This window comes from Prionailurus viverrinus, chromosome E3 (assembly GCF_022837055.1).
Source record: "Prionailurus viverrinus isolate Anna chromosome E3, UM_Priviv_1.0, whole genome shotgun sequence".
In the NCBI taxonomy this organism is placed as follows: Eukaryota; Metazoa; Chordata; class Mammalia; order Carnivora; family Felidae; genus Prionailurus; species Prionailurus viverrinus.
Window position 1 is genome coordinate 18,631,831 of NC_062576.1, and position 16,927 is coordinate 18,648,757.

Sequence of the window (16,927 nt, forward strand, 5' to 3'; positions counted from 1 at the left end):
GTATTGTATGTTATGTGCATTGTTTAATGTATTCTTACAATAAAGAAAGTTAGAAAATGTAATTACTGGGGCGCCTGGGTAGCTCAGTCGGTTGAGCGGCCGACTTCAGCTCAGGTCATGATCTCACGGTCCGTGAGTTCAAGCCCCACATCGGGCTCCGTGCTGACAGCTCGGAGCCTGGAACCTGTTTCGGATTCTGTGTCTCCCTCTCTCTGACCCTCCCCCGTTCATGCTCTGTCTCTCTCTGTCTCAAAAATAAACGTTAAAAAAAAAGTTTTTTTTTAAATTAAAATAAAAAATAAAAAAAAATGTAATTACTTTTTAAACTTTTTTAATGTTTATTTACTTTTGAGAGAGAGAGAGAGAGAGAGAGAGAGAGAGCGCGCGCAGGTGAGGGACAGAGAGAGGGAGACAGAATCCAAACCAGGCTTCAGACTCTGAGCTGTTAGCACAGAGCCCAATGCAGGGCTCAAACTCACGAACTGCGAGACCATGACCTGAGTCGAAGTTGGACGCTTAACCGACTGAGCCAGCCAGGCACCCCTAGAAAGAAAATGTTATTAAGCAAATTGTATGGAAGAGAAAATACATCTACAGTATTGTACTGTAAAAAATCTGCATATACGTGGGCCCATGCAATTCAAACCCACGTTGTTCAAGGATCAAGGAGTTTGAAATCGCGAAGTGTGACGCCTCCAGCCTCGTTCTTCTAGCTCAGGATTGCTTTTGCTGTTTCAGTCGTTTGTGGTTCCATGTGGATTTGACAATTGTTTTTCTTTTTTTGTGAAGAACGCCATTAGACTTTTGATAGGAACTGTACTGAAACTGTAGACAGCTTTGGGTAGTATGGAGGTTTTAATAACATTAAGTCGTCTAAACCATGAATACAGGCTATCTGGGAAGATTACTTTTCGTGACGAATCATGAGTCTGGAAAGTAACATACAAATTGGGGGGGCTCCTTCACACTGAGATACCCCCATTGGTCTATGCTGTCCCCACCTTAATTTTAGGGAACCACCATGGTCCCTACCTCCCCCGATATGTGCTCCAAATGACTCGATCTTTCTCATCACTGTGTCTGGTCCAAGGCTCAGCCCAGCAGCCCTTTCTATGCTGAACTGTTTGGGAGTGTTCATCTTTACCAGACAATTTGCCAGTAGAATTTTGACCCAGGGAAAGTCTAGCAATTACTCAGAATACTGGCCACGGTGCCCATTCAAAGAGTCTATTAGCCACAGAAACTTGGTTTTTACTGAGATGTGATTTTTTTTTTAAGTTTACTTAGTTATTTTGAGAGAGACAGGGAGAGTGTGACTAGGGGAGGGGCAGAGAGAGAGGGAGAATCCCAAGCAGGCTCCTCGAGATCAGTGCACAGACTCTGATGCAGGGCTCAATCTCACAATCTGAACCACGAGATCATGACCTGAGCTGAAATCAAGAGTTGGGACACTCAACCGACTGAGCCACCCCGGCGCCCCTGAGATGTGATTTCTGATCAGATTTTAAAAATTCATGAATAAAGAAAACAGGGAGAGCAATATGTTAAGCTTATCAAGGCACCTAGAGACAACACAAGCCAACGAGTAAAAAAAAAAAACACTTGCTAAATCAGATTGTTTTCAATCAGACATTTTGCTCCACAGACCTAAACTTTTTGTATACGGGTCTTTTTTCAGCTTCGTCAGAGCCTTCTTTGTGTCCAATGTTCTGTGCTTGAAAACACACTTGAATGTTTCCTGTCTGTAACTGGGAAAACGACACAAAGCAGGAAAGCACTTCCGGCTCACCATTTTACTCTGGGGTTTGTTTTTTCCTATGCAAGCCACTGTGCAATCTCACTAGTCATTCCAACAAGGCTTACATAGGGCAGGATTGTTAAATTTTTTACTTTTTGGTAAAACATTAACTTTTTCCCTTGTAATCCCCAAAACCTACAAGCGGCAGGGCCGTGCAGGCCTTGATGTCTTTCCCGGTTCCCTTGACTGGTTGTGGTAATGGCCAGCCTTTCAGTCGTGCCTAACGGGAGTCTCACTCTTACTGGGCCAGAAGAAAATGGAAACGCCCCCAACCTGAAGCAGTTCCACTTACCCGGAAAGACACAGATGCTTACGCTAGGGCACAGGGTCAAAGGAAAATCTCCAACTGGCGTGACAATTTCCAACTCTAATTGTGGACTGATTTCTGGAGAAGTTTCTGCCATCGGTACACTCAGATGCCCAACGCCACTAATGTGAAACACCACCCTGTTTCCCAGGATACAGACTACTGCACGTGGGCTGCGTCCACCTGCATAACGCACGTATTATGGGACCGTGGAAACAAATGCTCAAGTCCACACCTTCAATGCATGCTGTGATCTGCCAAGCACTGTGCATGACTGACCTCTTTCCTGCGAGCCAGACAGATCCACGGGGGCAGAGACCAAGTCTATCTCGGCCATCACTGCCCCCTTCCCCGGAGCACCCGGCTTGCCATGGCCACCTGCCTGCCACACCATTGCGGGTGCTTCGTAAATACACACTGAATGCATTAATGAAAAAGCAAACGGCTGTCCCAACAATAGAGAATGGTTTGAAAAAAAGGTCTTTGTAGATTTCAACAGAGGTAGCAAGAAAAAAATTCAATAGCAGTAGGCAGAAAAGCAGACGTGTGCGTAGAATTGCCTTCCACAGTAAAATCCAAAGCGACTAAAATTAAAACATGATAGTGCCTTCCAAAGCTAATGTGGTGTCTTTTTTTTTTAATGAAAAAAACACAGCAAGTAAACTACCCATATTACCAGGGGTCAGCAAACTATGGCCCACAGATCCAATCTAACTCACTGCCTATTTTTGTATGGCAAGCTAATGGTTTTTACTTTAAAATGGCTGGGGGTGGGGGAAAGAAACTCCAAAGAGGAACATAAGTTCGATGCGCGAGGACGATACGAAAAAAAAAAAAAAAGTGAGACATGGAGAGAATTTTTAATAAACTGATTTGAAATGCTGGTTACCTGCAAATATTTAAGTGCATGTTTGAGAAAGAATATAAACTATGACCAATCAATTGAGGCGTCTCAATACGGTCTACAGGGCAAAGACATACATGGTCACGGACTGCAATGAAATTTATATTCGCAGGGAAATGACAGCGGCCAGATGCATTCTGCCGGGAACCAGATTTTGAGCAACGCTGTCCTCTCCTGGTACAAGCCTTTACAAAACCCACTTGAGCCTCTGTGCCCAGTCTGGACACACTCGTCTGATTTCACAGTGAGCCAGGGAACTACTGGGTGACTTTTTCCTGTTCTGTCTCATTAGATTAGCTGTCTTCTTAAATTTCTGGGCAGTGACCTGAAGTCTACCTAACTGGATTTTAAAAGTAAAGGAACCCTATGACACTTTATAAAAATGAAACAATTTGTTACACATTCCAAAAGTAGTTTTAAAAGACTTAAAAGAGGGTTTATAGACTTCTAAAGGCAAAGTATGGGAAAAGAAAACCAGAAGACCCCCGCATAACACTGAAAAGGAAAAGGGTAGTTTTCAGAGGGAAAATGATCAAAGTATTTTGGTAACAGGATGGGTGAAATATACCTAATACCTATTTGTATATACTTAACACATATACCTACATACATATTTGCCTTCATATTTATAGCTTTCCTAAGATTAATACCATTTACTTTTTACCTTAAACAAGGATAACAAAACCCTGATGGCTCTTAACTGAATCTCTATATTATTATTTGAATTCCAGTCAATAAGATGAAAGGTTATATTCTCAGATAAACGGAATTGGGTTTTATTGTCTTCCTACGCACGTAAGCTTATCCCACAGCTTTTTGTTTGGTCAGTTGGCCTTTTTCCCCCTCTGGCACACGAAATGGAATCTAGTTGCTGTCCCTGCTGTAACCATGTGCTCCACCAACAATTTCTGCTCGTGGCAAAGTCGGAAGGAAGCTCGCTGCCGGGGACACTGTGCAAGTCCCTGCAGTGGTCTCCCCAGGGGAGTCATTTAGATAGGAAACCTGCTTGGGCCTGAGGGCAGCTGAGTTTGACATTTCAAAATGTACTGAAGCAGGCAGAAATATGTGAGACATATTTTGTAAAGGATCTCAATGCGGACAAAGCATGTGGAGCTAAATCCTATCGGGGAGGGGGGGTGGTTCTGGGATGGGGATTCAGTATACTGCCACAGCCGGGCAAGAAGTCAGGTGGAGGCGAAAGGCCATACATAAAAAAATGTAAAGCAGAAGTGCCAAAGGCAAGGCCACACGAATTCAGGGCTCGGCTCTGACTCGGTGCCGCCGTGGCCACCGGCAGGGAGGCACTCCGCATCTTAAGCCAGGTTGTGCAAGCTCTTTTCCAAATGCTTCTCCAAAAGTCAGCACATTTGGACTTTGAAAAGCACGTTTCCATAAAAAGCGGGTTATAAATGATCATTAAGCTCTCAGTCCAGGACCCGTTGGGCTTACGGCTTATCTGAAGTGCTGATTACGCCTACAGCTTATCTAAAAGGCAGTCCTTGTAGGCGCCTATTGATTTCTCTGAGCCACTGTGAATCTAGGCAACAGTAGTAAAAAAAAAAAAAAAAAAAAAAAAAATCCAAGAGGTAACAGCGATTCTCAACCATAGCTACACATTATAATCCTGGGGGCTTTAAAAATACTACAGGTGATTCCATTTTTTTTTTTTTTAATATTCATTTTTGAGAGACAGAGAGACAGAACACGAGCAGGGGAGGGGCAGAGAGAGAGGGAGACACAGGATCCGAAGCAGGCTCCAGGCTCCGATCTGTCAGCACACAGCCCGACGCGGGGCTCGATCTCACTAACGGTGAGAGTGTGACCCGAGCCAAAGTTGGAGTTTAACTGACTAAGCCACCCAGCCACCCCCAGATGATTCCATTTGTATGAAATGGCCAGAAAAATCAAATCTACAGAGGCAGAAAGCAGATTAGTGTTAACTGAGGGCAGGGGTGGAACTGGGCACTGACTCTAAAATGGCCTAAGGGATCTCATCGGGGTGAGAGAACTTTTGTAAAATCAGACTGTGGTGACGGTCACACGATGCTGTCGGTTTGCTAAGAAATCACTGAGTTTTGGGGGCGCCTGGGTGGCTCAGTCAGTTAAGCGTCTGACTGCGTTCGGCTCAGGTCATGATGTTGCAGTTCGTGAGCTCAAGCCCCACATCAGGCTCCATGCCGACAGCTCAGAGCCTGGAGCCTGCTTCGGATTCTGTGTCTTCCCCTCTCTCTGTTCCTCCCCTGCCTGCACGCTGTCTGTCTGTCTCTCTCTCTGTCTCAAAAATAAACATAAACATTAAAAAAGGAAAAGAAAGAAAGAAATCACCGAGTGTTGCACTTAAAACATTCAAATTCTATGACATCCCAAGGTGGTTTCAGAAAGATTAATACCCGGGCCCCAAGCCGGAATGACCGAATGGAACCTCTGGGGGTAGGGCCGGGCATTCTGTTGTAAAGCTTCCCCGGCCATTCCAAAGTACGGCGAGGGTTGAGAACCCCCGAGGGAGGAGGGTCAGAGGACCGAAGCTGGCAGGTGGCGCGGTAATCACCAGGACGCGACAGAAGGAGGGTCCAGCAGTAAATGGCTGGCAGTAGCAAAAACAGAGGGGCTCCCATAGAACGGGCCGCGGCCGCACCCTTGCTGGGTCAGTACTGCCTGGAACGGGGTCTGATGTGTGTGACTCACAACCGAGCTCACGCTCCTGCCTTTGCAGGCTGAGTGATAAGAACCCGACGGCTGGCGGACTCTTAAGGTTCACCGCAGGCAAAGAAGGAGACGGAATGCGGTACGAGCTGAGTCAGGGCTCTGGGGTCAGACAGATCTGACTTGGGAGTCCCAGTGCTGTTGCTTGGTCGCTGCAAATGAGTGCCCATGCCTTCCACAGTCAAATGGGAACGATGGTCATAATAATGCCACCACCACAGTGATCGTTTAGCGACGCCATTCATCTCCTTCGGCTCATTAACGTGGTCCCGGGTGAGGGTTCACGGAGCGTCAGCTGTCCGGAGCAGTACGACAGACGACCGCCACCTTCAGATAACCCCCAAGCGAAGTCTTATCCGTGGAAGGCTTCTGCAGTGACCAAGCGTTCTAGCTTCTCCCAGAAGTTACGGCCGAGTGCAGGCCACACAAAGGTAAAACCACAACAGAAGCGGGCAGCCCGTTCAACTACAACAAAGAGTTGGCTGGGGTCACACTGCGTGGGCTGGAGGCCCCCAAAGACAATCACAGGCACGTAACGCACAGAAACTCAGAGACCTAGTACGTGGTGAGTTAGCAAAAACCCTTCATCGAAGGATCAACGTCTCAGTCCTCTGTGCCTGTCGCCGCTGGGAATGAGACTATACAAATGCCAGCCCTGGTGGTTCTCAGGTGTGCCTTCCCAGAGGGCCAAAGAACTCTCTGGACAGAAACCATCTTAGGATGACCTTGCTATGAGATGTGGAGATCTTTATTCATTCAGCCGGTATTCGTGGAGCCCTCTCTAAATGTCAAGAACTGGGGAGGCTAGAAGGAGAGAAATGAGCCGCAGTCCCCACCCTTGGGAGCTAAAAAGAAAGACAGAAATGTAAAGAACCAACTTTGTTCCAAGTTTCTGGGAGCAGAGAGAGAAGCAGAATGGATTGTGTGGCCAGGGAAGGCTTTACAGGGAAGCAGCCTAAGCAGACCCCAACAGGATGGGAGAGGGAATGCGCAAAGGGTCCTACACTAGGGCACAGAAGCAGAGGAGAGGGGGGCCTGGCTGAAAAGAACCAAGAACCAGGAACCAAGGGGCAACAGGGAGCCACTGATGGTTTCTCTGTCCTGGAGTGGCATCAGATTTGAGTTTCAGAATGAAAATTCGGACACTGGAGGACAGGCCAAAGGTAGGAGAGTATTTGAGGGCCTCTGCAGTTATTCAGGGAGTGAACAAGAACACAGGCAGGAAGCCCTCCCAGTCCGATCTGGGCCGATGCCATGCTGCTATTTTTTTTTTTTAATTTTTTTTTTCAACGTTTTTAATTTATTTTTGGGACAGAGAGAAACAGAGCATGAACGGGGGAGGGGCAGAGAGAGAGGGAGACACAGCATCGGAAACAGGCTCCAGGCTCCGAGCCATCAGCCCAGAGCCTGACGCGGGGCTCGAACTCACGGACCGCGAGATCGTGACCTGGCTGAAGTCGGACGCTTAACCGACTGCGCCACCCAGGCGCCCCCCATGCTGCTATTTTAAAAGAGATGGTAGGACTGAGTCACTGACTATAAACCATCAACTTGAAAAACGCTTTAAAAAGTTCAAAGAAAACCTATAAAATGTGGAGGTCTCTCTGATCAGGAAATAAATCAGAATAGAAGCTAGAATTCATGGACATGACTCAGGTAATCACCCAGCTTTCCAGGACTAGATTAAGCTTGCATTCGTACATTCCTCTCTGTTATGAAAGCACTTTGGCATAATTCTTTCATTTTATTCTCTTACACGTACCCTTATGGGGCAATTTTTATCCCTATCTCACGGGTGTGGAAACTGGGGCAGCCACCCGTTAAATAAATGACATGGGAACCGAAGCCTCTGGACCCTCAGGAAGAGCAGTTTTAAGGTCCCTGACCAAAGCGGACTCTCTCCTCATTTGTTTTCACGCCAGATTCTGGTCCCAGCTCCACCACCAACTAACCTTAGGCTCTAAAAATACAACTCGTGACATTCCTGTACCTCACTTTATTTACGTTTGCATCAACCATCTCATGCAACTTTTAAGAGATTGCAACAAAACAGAATATTTGTGAGAAAAGAGAATATTTGAAACCTTCAAAGCTGTGCTTTGCAAATGTACGGTCGTATCTGTATAAACAACAATAAATGCTACATATTTTTCAAGGCATGCAAGGCAGAGAATTTGGAATAACTGTGGATCCTCTAAGTATCTAGGAGGAGAACACAATGCAGATGTAGCCCAGAAAGTTCCATGATCAGCATGGTGCAGAAAATGAAGGGAAAACATGTTCACCTGGAAAACTGGGGTGCGGTTCTTTGGCTGGATGACGGCGAGATTCTGGGTGGACAACACCATAAGTCTTCACTTGCCCTTTTTTAAAGGTCAAAGAAAAGAGTGTTCCAACACCGTGGCTTGATGGAGGGAAGGATGCTATTGATGACTCAAAACAGAACGCGAATTTTTTTTTTTTTTTAGCCTTAAAAAGAGGCTTTTCCCCCAAAGGATATTCAGAATGATGAAATGGTCCCGGAGTGGAACAGTACGGCCCATCGCTGCACTCGACCCCACAGGGTGTCATGCATACTTTGCCGCTAACCTTTTCACTCAGTCAGTCACTGAGCAAATATGTGTTGGAGTCCCTTCCATGAGCCATCGCGGCCCCTGCGCTGACTGGGCACAAGGGCTGTCAAGGAAAGTAAGCGATTATGCTCCAGCGCAGTGAGTGAGGCACAGGGCCTCCGAGAGGAGAGGGCTGTCGTCACCACCATCACAGCTAACTAACGTTTCCTGAGCTCATACTATGTGCTTGGCACTGGTCCAGGTGCTTCGTAAGAGGTAATCCCCTTGACATTGGCGGTAACATCCAGGGGGTAATAAGTATCGTTACCTCCACGTTAGGTAGGAGGAAACGGAGGCACTGAAAAGTGATGTGCCCCGCTCCAGGTTTCACGGGAGGGCGCTGAGTCTGGGCAGTTTTGCTCCCGAGATCCCGTTCTTCGCCTCTGTGTTCCGAGTGCTTTGCACGTGGGGACCCACTGAATCCTCAAGATAACTAAGCCATCGATGCTATCACCATACCCATTCTGGAGATGAGAAACCTAGACGCAGAGATGATGATAACTTACCAAAGGTTAGAGGTGATGGGAGGGCATCTGATGCAGGCCTGAGACAGCAGGAAGGTTTTCTGAAACTGGTGATGGCTCTTGAGACCTACTCCGTGAGCTGGATGTAGAAGCTTGGGTGCTGAGGAAGGGTATGTGAAGGCAGTGAGGACGGAGGTGGGAAAGAGAGCGCGGGAAGAACACACGCAAGGCGATAACGGGGGTGGGAGAACCCCGGGCCCTGGAACCCCTCTTAAGGCTTGGGTGCGTGGGGCCTGCTGGAGCCTGAGGGGGAGCGGGAGGTCAGGGCCGCCCACCACGGAAGGAGGGCAAGGCACAGCTGACGACACCCCCGACCCTGGGACCATCCGAGGCTCAGACAGGCAGAGCCTGCTGAAGAGCGGTGGCAACGACCGAGAGGAGGAGCGGTCCCTGCCGGCCTCTGCACCTCAAAATGAGTATCGGGCACTGGTCCACTACCGTAGGGAGGGCACGAGAGCTGAGGAGAGTTCTAGCTCTCCTGAGGCAGGCACACAAGTCCTACTAAGTTTGGGGGTAAGGCAGGACAACCGAGATAAACAAGAGCCGCCAAAGGAGACATTTCCATCCGACCCTCAAATAAGCGGAAGCCTGTGGCGAACTGAATGCGCCCAGAGCCACAGCAGAGCCCAGACTCCTGAATCAACAGACTAGCAGAGCTGAGTGCCTGCACGAACAGCCTGACACAAGAGGTGTGCCACTCTCAGTGTCCACACGTGGCTAGTGTCCCGCCAAAACTCACCACAGGAGAAAAATAGAAACCATGCATTATCAGGACCCACAGTCAATGGAACTAGATCCAAAGACGGCCAAGATGTTGGGATTCTTTTGCAGGAACTCAATTACGGTAAGTACCTTAGAGCATCTAGTGAAAAAGGCAGGCCGAATGAGTAGATGAGGGGTTTCATCAGAGGTTTGGAAGTTGAAAGAAATTATCCAAACCAGGGGCACCCGGGTGTCTCAAGCCAGTTAAGCGTCTGACTTTGGCTCAGGTCATGATCTCGCAGTTTGTGGGTTTGAGCCCCGCATCGGGCTCTGTGCTGACAGCTCGGAGCCTGAAGCCCGCTTGGGATTCTGTGTTTCCCTCTGTCTCTCTCTGTCTCTGTCTCTGTCTCTCTCTCTGCCGCTTCCCCGCTCGTGCTCTGTCTCTCTCAAAGATAAATAAAAACATTAAAATTTTTTTTTTAAATGACCCAAATGAAAATACAGAGAGGAAGAAATTGGAACAATATCCAAGAACAGTGGGGCAGAGAACTACTGAATACCCAGTGGCTGGAAAGTATCCAAATTTAATGAACAATACCAATCCACTTATTCAGAACTCCCAGAACTCCAAGCAGGATAAACACAGAGAACAACACACCTAAAAGGATCAAGGTTGAAGTGTTGAGAAAGAGAAAGAGAAAATCTTGAAGGCAGACAGAAAAAAAAAAAAAAAAAAAAAGAGGCACTTAACCTGCAGGGGAGCGACACAGGAGTGACGGCTGACTCATCATCAGAAACACTAGGACCAAGTGACAATCGAGTGGCATTTTAAAGTGCTGAAGGAAGAAAAAACGAACAATCCAGTCAACCTGCAATTGCACACCAAATGCCAATATTTCAAAGATGAAGACAAAACTAGTAACGTTTTTATAAGTAATCTCTACAGCCGATGTGGGGCTCGAACTCACGACCCCAAGATCAAGAGTCGCGTGCTCTACCAACTGAGCCAGCCAGGCAACCCTAAAATCATGACATGTATCAAAGAGACAAAGGCTAAAGAGACCTCATCTCCTGAAGACCTCACCACGGCACGGTCGTGCGGAGGGGAGGGAGAGGGAGGCGGAGAAGGAAAGAATTTAGGCATCTGCCAGCTATACTGGACCAGTCCGGGTGGGGATAGCTCTTAGGGAAGGATGATGCCAGCGCTGCCTCGTCATGGCCGTCTACAGTGCCGGTCAAAGGAGGGCTGTGAGACTGCACCCAGGCACCCTGGGAAAGAGAACCAGACAGACTGACAGTGACGACAGAAGGATGTACCAAACAGTCCAACTACGGATGTTTTTTTTTCCCCCAGGCTAAATGTTATTCTTGATGTCACGCCTTAAGCTTCACTGTGCGGGCACATGAGGCACAAGAAGTGTTTGTTAGAGATTTCTCTACTTTCTAGTAAAGTATTAGGAGAGTTTAGCATAAAGAGAAGACTGGCAACTTTCAGCTTGCAGCTTTTAACTTCTTAGGTCTCTGACATCTTGGGAGAATAAGGAAAAGTTCTGGTTGCAAGTCGGCTTGGCAATTTACAGTTAACTATTTCCCAGCCTTGACACTTTTGACATTTTGGTCTAAATAAGTCCTTCCTGTGGGCTGTCCAGAACACTGTAGAATGTTAACAGCATCCCTGGCCCTTACACGCTTAAAACCCAGTGGCAACATGTCCCCCTCTCCCCAGCAGGGACAAGCACAACCATCTGGAGACACAGCCAGATCAGGGGGCGAGGAGGACGGCAAAACTGCTTCCGGTTAAGAACCACTGGGATAAAAAAAAAAATCTTTAGGGCTGCCAGGAAGGCTAAAAGATAGCAGTCTTTTTGTGTGAAAGTCAACGTAACTCAGTCACATTAATAGGACGGGAGGCTTGCAGGAAGAGGAGGGACGCTGCTCTGACTGTGTAATGGCCTGTTTTATGAGTGCTATTCCCGACGATGTCCATTTGGGGGAGTCCTATATCCTGAGAAATGAAAGAACACAGAAACTTGCTTCACTGCTTTTCCAAAGACCGTTTCTTTGCTTAGTGTCCTAGGACTTTTTATGAACTGGTGACAGATTTTTTAATTGCCAAGAACTCTGTACCTTTTTCTCAGTAGCTTTTTTATTTTTATTTATTTATTTATTTTTAATGGGATATACGAGCCTTTCTGAGGATTTTCTTACATCCTATTGTCCTGCCTTGGACAATGAGCGAACAAATAAAACAGCCCCAGGGCTGCTTCTTAATCAGTCATCTGGGACTTTTTCTGAGTGGCTTTTAGTATCATCTTTTCTAATTCCCAGATTTTTTTTTTTTTTTTAAATACCTAACATTTCAGTGGACTGTAATGAGAGAGAAGAAATACACACGTGTTCACCCGGTCACCCGAAACGAAAATGTCTCCCAGAATGTCTCAAGTTCACAAGAGAATTTTCCTACCCTGGATAATTTCAGGAACCTACTGGTGGAGACAAGCTGTTGTGCTATAGCATATTACTATGGTAGTTGTGTTCCTAAGGATTTATGAAAAATCCCAAATTATTCGGTCAACGCCTACAAAGTCAGGAGGGAAAACAGAACGAAGCACGTTCAACTGGCACCGGAAATTCAATGGCATCACTGGGCAAAGCGTCCCATTCCATCTGGATATCACTTGAACGGGCGCTGGTCTTTTCTCATCACGCTCTTAGCAGCATGAACACCTCACACAAGTTTACCTCCTTTGCCACCCACAACCCAGAAGAACAGAAAAATACTCCTGAAAGTGTGAGTTCAGAAGGTGCTGGCCCCTTGTGGGCGGGTGAGGTGGCTAAGACAGACAGCCCAGAGCACATCTGCTGCGGGTCAAAGCCCCGTCCACCACCTAAAAGCCGCGTAAGTGTGAGCGGGTTACTTCGTGTCTCCGTGCCCCCGTTTCCTCGTCCGAAAAGTGGAGACGTTAAGAATTTCCAACTTCCAGAACTGAGTGGATTACAAGAGATGATATACGCAACGAGCTAATTCCTAGAAAGCTCAAAATGTGGTCTTTGTTGTTATGACGTTAAGTGGCTGAGAGTGTAGACTCTGCAGACAGACTTGCTGGTTCTGTGACCTGGGACAACCTAACTGAAGCTCTCTGGGCCTCTGCTTTCTCACCTGTAAAAGGGGATAATACAGCACCGATTGTGGTATTAAATGAGTCAACCAAGACTAGCACTTGGGAAAAGGCCTGGCAGATGGGAAGCACCCAAACACACGAAAGCTAGCAGTGTTACAATTATTTTCTTTGGAAGGATCTTCCTGGCAGCAGTGTGGAAGGTGCGTGGAGGGCTGGGGAGGGAAGACACACTGGTGCGCAGGGAAACTGAGGAGTTGAGAATGAAGAGACCGGAGGGAGAATGGCAGATCCAAGTGAGAATAAGGAGCCCCCCACCCCCCACCCCCCGCCCTAAAGCAGCGGAGAAGGAGGGGAGGCGACAGAGAGCTATTACAAAGATACAACACGCAGGACTTGGTGACGTGGCGTGGATGGAGAGGGAGAAGGAATCCCCTAGAATGGCCACCACGTTTCCACGCTGAGTGACCGGCTAGACAGCGAGGCTCTTCAACTGTGGAGAAAATCTGGGAGCCTCTGAGGTTGGGGTCAACACGGTCAGCTCCGGAAATGCCGGATTTAAGGGGTCGATTGAGCGTGCAGTGGAGACGTCCGGTGTGTTTCTTGCTATGAGGTTCCGAAGCACAGCAGAGGCGCCCGGAAAGGAAACTCAGAGCGTGTTAGCAGGAGCAGCAAAAAACACTGCTTTGGGGGAGTTTGCTCGGAACGCAGATCTGGGGAGAAGACGAAGGCTAAGCACAGAAGCCTTAGGGGCAACGCAGCGCAAGAGCAGCCCAAGAGCAGAGAGCAGCAGGGAGGCCGGGGAAGAAGCCCAAGAAGCCGGGAGTGTGGGCCACCAGAGCAAGGATGAAGGACCGGCCGAGAATGCAGAGTGTGGCAGGGAGGGCAGGAAGGTGTGAGGGCGGTGGCTCCCGGGAGCCAAGACGCAGGGCGCCGAGCGCACACAGAGAAGCAAAGGCACGTGAAGAGAGACGCGAGCCGTCGCAAACCTGAACATCGCGAGTGGCAGAAAAGAGCCAGTGGAGAGAGGGAAGCTGGAAATGCAGAGTGGCCAGAGGAAGGCCGAGGAGGGAAGCCCCCGGGGAGGGCGAGAGCGGTGTGCGAGCGGGAGGTAATGACCTTGACGGCAGGGAAGGTGGCGGCAGCAGGTCTTCTCTGGGAACTGGGAGGCAGGTCATCAGGCCCAGGAGAGTGGGTGTGTCTGCAGAAGGGGTGGAGTAGGTTTGAGGGAAGTAAAAGTCTGGCAAGAAGGCTTAGGAAAACGGGACGGGAAACTGCGCCAAGGGCTGGAAGGCAGCCTTTAAAGCCCAGCTGAGCTTGGAGGCCGTGACAGTTGGGCCGGCCTGACCCTCCACGTGAGACGATCTTTCTGGACCACGCCCTGCATCCCAGGTACAGGCGCCAAGAAGCCCCAGATGAACGAGCCTGGCTGTGGCTCTGCGCAACAGGTGAAGGAAAGAGGCCGGCTGGACAGACGGCTGGAAGGGATGTGAAAGACACCCTCTGTGACTGACTGAGGGCAGAGAAGGAAAGGGACCCAGCAAAGCACAGAGGGGGACTGTTCAGGAAAGGAATCCAAAAAGACAAGAGACTGGAGGATGAGGTGGACGATTTGGGTTCCAATTTGAGAAATGGTTCTTAAAACGCCAAGGCACATTTCTTTCTGGAAAGGAATGCCAGTTTATATTCCCACCTGTGTATGGCTGTATGACGGCCTTCGTCAGTTCTCCCAAGACAGCAACATATCATCATTTTGAGCTGTGCCAGTTTAGTAAGTGAAAAATGCAGTCTCAGAGCTTTGGGTTTCTTCGGTGAGTTACAATTTTGAAATGAGTCTTATATACTTACTGGTCATCTGTATTGCATCTGTGAGCATTCTGTTCATGGCATTTGCTCACTATAGTGTGCTTTTTTGAGTGAGTGAGAGAGTGAGAGAGAGAGAGAGAGAGAGAGAGAGACAGGTTAGTGTAGGAGAGGGGCAGAGGGAAAGAGATAGAGAGCAGGAGGGAGGGAGGGACTGAGGAAGGGAGGGAGGGACTGAGGAAGGGAGGGAGGGAGGAAGAGGAAGAGAGAGAGAGAGAGAGAGAGAGAGAGAAAATCTTAAGCAGGTTCCATGCTCAGTGTGGGGCCCAACATGGGACTTGATCCCATGACCTTGGCATCATGACCTGAGCTGAAATCAAGAGTCAGACGCTCGACCAACTGAGCCACCCGGGTGCCCCCGTCGTGCACTTCTTTCAACTGATCGATAACACAGCTTTATACATTAAAGAATTTAATGCTCCGCTGTGGCTGCTCCTGTTTCCACCCAGTCATTGGCCATAATTTTAATTATGAGACAGGCAGACAGAAGTTTAATTCCTGTGTCGTTAAGTTTATAATGGTGGTTTTATTTGCGTGGTTATCTTTTATTGTTCATTCTCTGTACTTTTATGCCAGAGCGTGAAGAACTTTCCATCTTTTCCTCCGTTCTGGGTTCTGGGTTTTCACTTGAAACTCTTCATCCATTTGGAATCGACTTTGGCCCCTAATGGTGAGGTACAATCTACCCCGCCTACTTTTTCCAGTGCTAACCTGTTGTTTCATACTGTTTCCTCCCTGTCTTCCGACGCCTCCTTACCTCATGCCGCCTTCTTAAATCTCCCAGGGCCGGTTCCCAGGTGGTAGCAGGAACCCCGTCTCACCAGCGTGGGAGCGCAGCCGGGAGGCTCAGGCGGCCAAGGTCAGACAGAGAGCCGGGGGACCACACGGACTCAAGTCCAGTTACTCTTTACTAGACTCCAGCTGCCCCACAGGAGTCTTCGTTTTCTTAAGCCCTCACCTAAAAGCTTTGAAAACATTATGGAACGGACTCACTATCAAAAGAAGCCGATTATTCAGGGAAAGTAATTTCATGTGATCGCCAGATCTCATCGTGGAGAATACCCCATCTCAGCTTTTCTGGGGAAGGCTCTCACAGACGTCAAGTGTGTGTTCTGGAGAACAGCGGAACACCACCCACCTACACCGGAGGTAGACACCTGTAAACAGCGCTTCTCCACAGATGTGTTTCTAGCGTGGGGGCCGTGACTACACATCTCTCCAGGAACTAGCCCGGGGTTCTTGGCCTTGGGCTTGAAGGGGTCTGTGGAGTCCGTGAAATTCTCTGCCAATCTGTGTGTGTGGATTTTTTTCGCGGGTGAAGAGGCCGTCAGAACCTCCATGTAACATCTACAGGGAGCAAGGTTTCTATTCCTAAAGACTGTTCTAAGAGTCAAAGGCTGCAGTTAAGTCCACTGCCCTGTGACCTGCTGATCACTTCTTTAGAAGTTATATTAACATATGTTGCCGGGGCGCCTGGGTGGCTCAGTCAATTAAGCATCCGACGTCAGCTCCTGTCACGATCTCGCGATCTGTAGGTTTGAGCCCCGTGGTGGGCTCTGTGCTGACAGCTCAGAGCCCGGAGCCTGCTTCGGATTCTGTGTCTCCCTGTCTCTCTGCCCCTCCCCTGCTCACATTTTCTCTCTCTCTCTCAAAAATAAAAACCTTTTAAAAATTAAAACTAACGAAACAAATAAAAACCTATTGCCACATAGGCTGCATTTCAAATTTCTCTACCAGTTCCTTCCTCAGTCCAAGTGCACTGTGATTGTTTTCTCCATACGGTTAGGCTACCTCAATTCAGTATTCTGCCTTTAAGCCACACGCCTGCCAATCTTATGACTGAGCCTTGGAACAAAGGCTCAAACATCAGACACACTACAAGGTGTGTGGCTCCAAAAGCAGAGGCAAAATGCTTGTAGATTTCCACTGCGAACCACTCAGATGAGGACATTCGCATTTAAACACGAGTTCACCTGACCACATTTCTGGAACGCCTAATTAGGGTGAAATCACACGCCCTTTAGACAATATTGCTATAAACAATTATACAGCTACACATTATTTTCGAGTCTAACCAATTAAATGAGGGATGAAAAAGAAACTGCTGAAAGACAAGGAAAAGGAGAAATAAAAACATAGATAATACATACGTAGAAATTCAAAGAAGTCACAAAAATGATCAGCTATGACTAATTTAGCACATCTTTATTTAGTACATAAAGATATAGACAGACATGAACATCACTCACGTTTGCCAACTGAACTAATCAGGCACTCTTCCAACGACAACAGAGCCCTCAGGAAGCACGGAATACCTTTGTGTGTAGAAAGAGACGTGCCAGGCTCATGGGAAAGGACATCAATCCTCCCCAAAGTTTAGTTCACAGATATGCCA

General features: G+C 48.0%; 2 protein-coding genes across 2 annotated transcripts in view; both read right to left on the minus strand.

The window, feature by feature from the left end:
• The window catches only part of LOC125154806 (uncharacterized), a 520,558-nt gene that overhangs the window by 25,895 nt on the left and 477,736 nt on the right, over window positions 1–16,927 (minus strand). The gene's annotated exons all lie outside the window — the stretch shown is intronic.
• Window positions 8,094–16,927, minus strand: part of LOC125154812 (arp2/3 complex-activating protein rickA-like) — a 50,903-nt gene continuing 42,069 nt past the window's right edge. The window contains exons 2-3 of the mRNA XM_047839476.1: window positions 8,831–8,948; window positions 8,094–8,388 (exon numbers count right to left, since the gene is read on the minus strand). Coding sequence (XP_047695432.1) covers window positions 8,837–8,948 — 112 coding nt within the window. The 3' untranslated portion in view covers window positions 8,094–8,388; window positions 8,831–8,836. The remainder of the gene's footprint in view (window positions 8,389–8,830; window positions 8,949–16,927) is intronic.